General features: G+C 37.0%; 2 protein-coding genes across 2 annotated transcripts in view; both read left to right on the top strand.

Annotated features, from left to right (window-relative positions):
• Nucleotides 1–9,093, top strand: part of tomm20b (translocase of outer mitochondrial membrane 20b) — a 575,852-nt gene that overhangs the window by 295,463 nt on the left and 271,296 nt on the right. The gene's annotated exons all lie outside the window — the stretch shown is intronic.
• Nucleotides 985–6,133, top strand: rpl37a (ribosomal protein L37a). Its single transcript, NM_001105526.1, is given in 4 exon segments — nt 985–1,017; nt 3,141–3,269; nt 3,934–4,016; nt 5,986–6,133. Coding segments are annotated over 4 exon segments (279 nt in total). The 5' UTR covers nt 985–1,014; the 3' UTR covers nt 6,050–6,133.

Here is a 9,093-nt window from a genome sequence, read left to right as displayed (position 1 = left end):
ATTTGTTTATTCTTTAATATATTTTTTGTTTAAAATAAAATTATCTTGCTATTTAACAATATTTAACAGGCGACACAGTGGCTCAGTGGTGAGCACTCACAGCAAGAAGGTTGCTGGTTTGAGTCCCGGCTGGGTCAGTTGGTGTTTCTGTGTGGAGTTTGCATGTTCTCCCCGTTTTGGCGTGGGTTTCCTCCGGGTGCTCCGGTTTCCCCCACAGTCCAAACACATGCGCTATAGGGGAATTGGATAAGCTAAATTGTCTGTAGTGTGTGTAAATGAGTGTGTATGGGTGTTTCCCAGTACTGGGTTGCAGAGGCCATCCGCTGTGTAAAAGGTAAAACCTGAAATCTATGCACACAGACTTCATTTTTTAGCCAGGCAGCCCAAGGGCTTTCGATGAACTGTCACGTTTAAGATCTAATTTCTTTAAAAATCAGCAATCTTCACTGATAGACACGATATGAAGTGGGTCTCAGATCAGACAAGAAGCACTGCATTAAAGTCCATTTCCCCCCGCCATGTCTTTAAAATATGACTGTTTATTTTACCCCAGTATTGTCAATGGAGTTTCTGCGCTAGCATGTTGCTACATCTTGTTTTACGCTTGAAGAACTAAATGCTGAAGTCTCTAACCGAATATAATTACATTACAACATCGATGCTGTAAAAACAATCTAATGAAATTGAAAATAGTCAACAGTTAACTTTGTTGGCTTTAAAACTAGCTGCGCTTATAGCCGGTTCATTCCGCTGTGGTGACCTCTGATGAATAAAGAGACTATAAGCTGAAGGAAAATGAATTAATGAATTAATCTAAAAGATTATAAAAAACATTTTATTATTATTATTAGTAGTAGTAATATTGCTTAACAGCTACGTTTATATTAAAATATACATTCTGCTGAGCGCTCGGAGTTAGTCCTCCAGTTTCCCACAATGCGTCAGTGTGCGCGCTGGTAAGTGGCGCATGCGCAGTGGTTCGGTCTCTTTCGGAACCGCAGCCCTTCTGCTAAGATGGTGAGTGTTTGCGGCCCGAGAGCTGAATCTTCACTCATCTGTTCTGTGCAGCTCGAATAATCCACTCTGCGCATCTATTTATGAATAAAAGAGTTTATTACACATAATCAGCGCTGAATGTGTGGTGGTAGATGGGGTTAAAGAGCATTATAGCGATGATGATGAAGAGCGGGTTCAGCTCGAACTCGCCGAGCGACACGAACTCAGTGTTGTTTACAGATTTATTCGTTGTCGAGCTGGGATTTTTTAACAATAATGAGCTCATCTTGTCATATTTTAGTAGTTATTACAGCAGGGTAACACTGCTAAAGTTAAAGCAGAGTAAAGCGAGTGTTTACTGCTGTTCCCAGATCAGCTGTGCAGATGCACAGTCATTTAATTATAATGATTATTAATTTGCTCTTGATTTAAAGCTTTATTCTCTTATTTTTTTTTTTATTAATGATGGGTTTTGCTGTTCTTATATCGCTGTTTAAAAAGTATAACAGCTGATATAATGAGAGTTTGATATGGTCTGCTGCGGAGGATTGTTTTTAATATTGAATCGTAATTAAAACTTCACTTTGAGGCCTAATGCTGACTTATGAATCCATTTATTTAGGCATCATGTAAATGTAAAAATGTACCTGCAGTTTTCAATAACGTTTTAATCCAGTCATCTTATGTAGAGATCCGAGTTATGCTCCTGTCAATCTCTTATATGTGCTGATTTAAAGCATTCATCTCTCTGTTTTCCCACTTATTAGGATCTGCTGGTGTTATATTTCTGTGTAACTCCTCTAGCTTGACTGATTTATTGGGGATTTGATATTGTCAGCCATGGAAGACTGTATTTAATATTGAATCACATTTAATAGTGCACTTTGGAAACTAATTCCAATTTATTTCTTGCAGACTCAATTGCATAACATCAACTGTGCGGGTGAAAATTGTCTGAATTGCGTTATATTCTTCTGTAGATATCTTTAATTACAAAACAATGTAATTGCACCTCACTTTTAATGCATTTTTCAAGAAAAACAAGATCGTTATTTAGTTATAATCATTACTGTAGATCATAGTGATTTTACTTCTGTCAGATTCACTCAGATTTACTAATTAAAGCATTAATTTCTCACTTTGTTTACTGATGAGGATCTGCTGTTCTAATATTATAGTATAACTCCTAACATGATTGATTTATTGGCAGATTGATATTTTCAGCAGTGGGAGATTGTTTATTATAATTGAATTACACTTAAAACTACACTTTGATCATGAGTTCTGACATCTTTATTTCTTGCAACTCATAAAGTAGCCAAATATTAACATGTATAACTGCACGACATCAACTGTGATGGCAAATTGTCTGTATTGCATTATATTCTGTGGATATCCTTATTTAAGAAGCTATTTAATGATGTCAAATTGTACTTGCACCTCGCTTTTAATTTAGTTTTCAAGAAAAGCCAGTATTAAAACAGTCATATGGTTATCGTTATTATTGTACGTCAGAGTTGTGCTTTTACTTTTGTCAGATTTGCTAGTTTAAAGCATTAATTTCTCTTCTTCTATTCACTGATGAGGATCTGCTGTTATATTGCTGTATAACTCGTCTAACGTTACTGATTTATTTGGAATTCGATCGCTGTGGAAAATTGTTTAGTGTATAATAATTTAATAGTATTACTGATTCTGACTTATTTTCTTGCAATTCCTACAATAGCCAAATATTAACGTACAATTGCATGATGACAACAGTGATTGTGAAAATTCTGAATTGCGTTATATTGTTCAGTGGATATCCTTATTTACAAAACAGTTTAATAAAAACGTAACTGTAATCGCACCTCACTTTTAAATGCAGTTTTCAAGAAAATCAAGTAATAGTTATTTAGTTATAATAATTACCGTAGATCATAGATGCACTCAGATTTACTAATTAGCGCATCAGTTTTGCATTTTCTGTTCATTGCTCGGGTTCTGCTGTCATCATCTTGCTGTATAACTCCTAACGTGCCTAGTTTTAATCTCTTTCATGAATATTAATCTGCTTTTAAAGGCAGTTTTGGGATTTAAAAGCTTCACTGAAACACTCCGTGTAAAACTTTGCACATTTTCTCATGTGTTGTTTTCCTCTTCAGGCCAAGCGCACCAAGAAGGTGGGAATCGTGGGAAAGTACGGCACCCGTTATGGTGCGTCGCTCAGGAAGATGGTAAAGAAGATCGAGATCAGCCAACACGCCAAATACACCTGCTCCTTCTGCGGAAAGGTGACACAGCAATTCACATACTGTCCCTACTGTCCGTCCTAGATAGTGTTTGAAAAGCATACGGATCTTTTTCACATTTGCATGTCTCTCAGCTGTGAAGTGGTCATAGTTTGTAAACTCGGAGCACAGTGATTGGGAGAGTACAACAATTGTTTTACAATCCTATTTGCTGGAAAAATGACAGAAAAGGTCCAGAATGGTGTGATCAAGACTTTCAGAAATTGGAAAACAATAGTGTGGGACTGATAACGGCAGCCAGAGGAGAGAAGCATGTCAGATTTACTGTCCCGCACACACACTGCAATACACACACCCCACTCAAACAGTCACTCTTAAAATTGAATGCTAAGATGAAATAATACATGCATGTTCATACGTATATTTAAAAATCGAAATATTAAAAACCTTTAATATATTCAGGTGCAGATGAGCGTTATATGCCTTGTGAAAGGGTCAATTAGTGTGTCCCAAATCATAGTGTTGAAATGAGCTTTCTGCAGGCTCCACTATTCCCAGTAGATATTGGAGTGCTGATCAGTGCATACCCTAACGCGTAATATTGCCTAAATCAAATTTCTTATTTTGTAAAAAAAGTACATAGTCTTAGGATGTGGGTGAATTGGGACACGGCAGCTGACACAGTTGTTTGTTTGTGTTTATGCAGACTAAGATGAAGAGGAAGGCTGTGGGCATCTGGCACTGCGGCTCCTGCATGAAGACTGTGGCTGGAGGAGCCTGGTCATACAAGTGAGACTAAACATTATTATTCTGATGCTGCTGATTTATTATGAGGAGTTTTATTATCAATTTTATCATATTGAATGACAGTTAGAGCTGCACGATATTAGAAAAATGTGAGCTGTTTTGTTTTGCCTTGAGTTTAATTTCTCCAGATTAATTTAATGGCTCTGTTTGACAAGATTTCATTTGTTTAGATTAACTGATTGGGGTGATCACGTCTTTTTCTTCAGTCACATATACGATAGAGCAAAAATTAGTAAACAGTACTTTATCAAGTGCAAAAAGTGAACAAACAAATGTAAAAATAGCAATGTGCTTGTGTAAATTAGGGCTACATGATATTGCAGGGCTCGAAATTAACTTTTGTGATTGGTAGCACCGGTGCTCCTAACTTTAAAAATGTAGGCGCACCCATCAATTATGAGCACCATTACTACGTTTTATACAAACAGATTTATTGCATTTGAAATCAACAGTAATCAACAAACAAGCAAAAAAAAAAAAAAAAAAAAAATATATATATATATATATATATATATATATATATATATATATATATATATGCGCAAGCGTGAGGAAAATATGTCTCAACGAAATCCCGTTATCACAAGAAAATAAATTTTATAACATAACTGATTGACCAAAACATACACGAAGCGCTCACCGGTCCTGCACGCACTGCTGGACATAAATGAATCTGTTAACGATATAACTGTGCTGTTCTCACGAGTGCTGTCTGATATTGCACTGATGCTTTTGACATGTACTGTACCTTATTATATGCATACGTCATGTTAATGGCAATAGCGGTCTTCATGAGTAGCGATATTAGTTCACTCAGTGTAAGCCCGTTTGCGATGGTGTACGCGGTGTTAAATACATATATGACATTGTTGACATATAGCTGCCACTTGCACGGTGGACAGCATCTGGCGATTATATGAAGGATTAAACAGAAACTCTCGTGCTAGATGTGGCAAACAGTTACCTGAAAACTCCATCCCACAGACTTTTCATAGCGGACTTGAAGCCAATGGAAGTCTTTTATCCACTCTTCTAAAACTGTAGATGGGGGAACATTCAGCACATGGTCACTAGTAAGATGTGTCATTATTTATAACTGTAGATGCCATGGTGTCTAAAACAACATCTGTCAGTGTTATCTTCATTCTCATCTTCAGCGCTTTACTGTTTTTCGTGGTAGCAGCGCTCTCTGTCATCCCAAGCCAGAAGGCGCTGACTGAGTGATTGACAGCTGATATTTCAGTGCTAGAGCAGTGGACCAATAAGAAGAGTGCGAAGGCGGGGCAAGCATTACGGACTTGGCTTTGTTTACTGCAGTTGACATGACAACTGTTTTAAACCAGTCCTGAGCGCTGCGTTTCCCGTTTCACATGCCGACAAAGAGCTTAGAGATGCATTCTGCGTGAATGTCTCCCGAATCCACGCATGTGCTGAACATTTTGCAGTAAAAACTGGTCGCGCACAACAATTTTTAGCACTCACACAAGTGCTCCTGAATATATTTTGAGGTCGCATAAATAAAATTTTGGGCGCATATGCAGCCAAAATGGACGCAATTTCGAGCCCTGAGTTTGATTTTTGGTTTTAGACTTAAAGATTTCAGTGTTTTGTTAAATGTGTTCAGATCTCTACAAGCAAGGTATAATACAGAATGAACACAATATAGCAAAGTGTGTTGAGTCGTTTTTATGCACTCTGGGCTGATTTTGAGGCTTTATTTGGCCAACTTGTTCTGTTTCAGCGAATGGGATGTTTTTTTGGGGATAATCTTATTCTGCCACATATTTCAGGAAAATGCCTCTGTTCAGAAACTTGACACACTCTGGCCAAATGTACTGCTCTCCAAGTGATGTTGGTGCTGTTTTTGCCCCATGGACTTCAATTTATAATCACATTTCCTGATGAGTCGAGCTGTTTCTGCCATATCTGAGTGTTGTTTTGTGTCTCGCAGCACAACATCCGCCGTGACGGTGAAATCCGCCATCAAGAGACTGAAGGAGCTGAAGGACCAGTAATGAACTGCTCTGCTGTATCTGTGTCGGACTGTTTCTCTCTGTGGCTCTTCAAACATCCCATAATAAATCAGAGTCTTGAGCGAACGCTGCTTCTGTCTTATTTCATGAGTGCATGATCACACTTAGATGAGAATTTCCCAAAACAATGGAGTGGAGTAATGGATTTTTGTAGTGATGAGATTCATGTAGTGACGAGGAAAAAGGTTGGTACAGTTAAAAAAGGGAATCTGAACTACAATAATACACATGGGAAAGACGAGTTTTAAAAAATATGAATATTTACACTTGGATGCTTGCATTTTAATTTTTATCTGAGAAACTAATTAAAAAATATATCTTAATTTATATATCTGAAAAATTAGAATTTTTATACGTGTTTGTGTACATAAAAAAATATATATAAATTGTGTATGTGTGTGCGTATATGTATATACTGTTGGTGTGTGTGTATACACACATACATATACATATATATACATATATGTATATGTATATATATATATATATATATATATATATATATATATATATATATATATATATATATATATATATATATATATACACACACACACACACACATACATACATACATACATGCATACATACACCTGCATACACACACACACACACATAAATATGCATGTGTGTATGCATGTATCACACAAAGTTAATTACATTTGAGTAATGGAATTATTTTTAAGAGTATTTTCATTCGAGTAAAAAATGTTTTTATAATTTCTGGTTGGGTTAAACTAAAATAATTGATGTAAAATCAGTATACTTGACAACTTTTATTTCAGTGTTTACTGTTTTCTTTATGTCTGGTATATCAAAAGTAAATTGACATTATGAACATGTTGGTAGGTTTAACTACTATAAAAAATAATACCGAAGTTTATTATATGCTAATTAAGACAAACATAAGAGTTGTTTTATGCACGTTTTAGATTAAAACTAGTAATATTTTAAATACAAAAAATATGATTTCTCTCTTAAGGTCAAAATTAGCTCATGAAATTCATATGAAAAGTATATGAATGCAAAAAAAAGTGATATCTTAAAAAATAATAGTAATAGCAGCAAAACAAAACAAAAACAATCCTGGAGACATGGCTGGATCCTTCTGCTCTGAATGATCTTTCCTGGAGGCTCTTTCAACAGGACATTAGTCTGGAAAGCACCACAGCCAAAATAAATGCCAGTAAAAAAACTACAATTTTGGTGAATGTGAGAGACTATATCAGTTATGTTTCAGTCTTTTGTTCCCATCATTACAGTATTACTGTTTGTTTCATTTTACTTTTTTGTTGGATGAATCTTGGGGTTTGTTCAAAATCAAAATGTTCAGTAAAAAAGGGGGAGAGTGTGGACTGTAGCAACGCTGCAATTAGTTCATTTTTTACAAAGACCGTAATAAAGCCACATTAATCAGATGCACACTCACACTGCTATAACATTAATATGATAAATGTAGAATTTACACTTGAACAGGCAAAGTCAAACGAGTACAACATTTGCCACTTTCATTCAACGTGATAATAAACATCAGATCAAACTTTCTTTAATATTTGTAAACAGACCATTTAGATTGATTAAACTGTTAAACGTGTAAAACTGGCTGAATAAAGAAGACAGACTTGTAAAAAACAGGTCTGAGTCAATTATCAAGGAATCAGGAATAATTTGAACTAACAATATTTGTATTGATTATTTTAATAATTAAATTCGTAATAATCCTTACATTTCTATAGCACTTTTCTAGACACTCAAAGCGCTTTACACAGGAGGGAATCTCCTCGTCCAGTGTGCAGCATCCACCTGGATCACACGACGGCAGCCAGTTTGAGGCAGACCGCACACCACACACCAGCTGATTGGTGGAGAGGAGACAGACTGATGAAGCCGATCATGATATGGAGAGGGTTAGGAGGCCATGATGGACAGAAGCCACCCAGGAATGGGATTATAACCACAGAGAGTCGGGACTTAAACGTCTCATCCGAAAGACGGCGCTCACTGAGCAGTACAGAGTCCCCGTCACTATACTGGGGCATTAGGACCCACACAGACCACAGGTTGGGCCTGCTTCCCTCACTAACACCACTTCCAGCAGCAACCTAGCGATCCCATGTGCTCTCCCATCCAGATACTGACCAGCCCTGCCTAGCTTCAGTGGGTGACTGTGCAAGAGTTGCGAGAGCTAGCTGCTGGCTGTAAACTCATTTTGCATGAAACTTCACTAAACTACTTCATACTGTGACATTCATTAATCAAAGAATGAGTTGTTTGAAATTACATTGTGTAACCTGACTATGTTAATATGAAAATATTCTCGTCAATGTTGTGTCAGCAAAGGTTAAACTTGTTATGCTAGCTGGATAACCCTACTGAAAAAACTGCTTAAACCAGCCTAGGCTGGTTGGCTGGTTTTAGAGGGGGTTCGGCCACTTCCAGCCTGTTTTTTTGCTGGTCAGGCGGGGAGATGACCAGCTAAAACCAGCTTGACCAGCCTAGCCAGGCTGGGAGCCCAGCCAAAACCAGCTATGTCCAGCTTAAACCAGGCTGGTCAAGCTGGTTTTAGCTGGATTTAGCTGGTCAGTTTGCTGCCTGACCAGCTAAGACCAGGCTGGAAATGGCCAAAATCCCTCTAAAACCAGCCTGGTCAACCAGCTAAAACCAGCCAACAAGCCTAGGCTAGTTTACGCTGGATTTTTCTGCAGGGTAATACATGATAGATATACCTATTTGAAGCTAAAACAGTTATTTCAGTTGAAATTAACAAATTATGCGTCAGTTTAGACGGTTTGTGACATTAATTGGAAACTAGTTCTGCCGTATACTTGGGGGCGGGGCCTAAGGCTAGATGGGATACATAAATGTAAAAGGGATACAGCTGCTGGTATGTCAATTTTTTTGTGACACTCCAACAATAAATAATAGTTTTACATTACTGTGATAGTTGTATGCAGGGTTATGGTAGTGGTATAGACGTTAATAAAATGCTATTTAATAGGTAATTTTATAAATAATATGGAGAAGTA

This window comes from Danio rerio, chromosome 11 (assembly GCF_052040795.2).
Source record: "Danio rerio strain M-AB ecotype USA chromosome 11, GRCz13ab, whole genome shotgun sequence".
NCBI classification, from domain to species: Eukaryota; Metazoa; Chordata; class Actinopteri; order Cypriniformes; family Danionidae; genus Danio; species Danio rerio.
The sequence above is the reverse complement of the archived record's forward strand: the minus strand, read 5'-3'. Positions and strand labels throughout refer to the sequence as shown.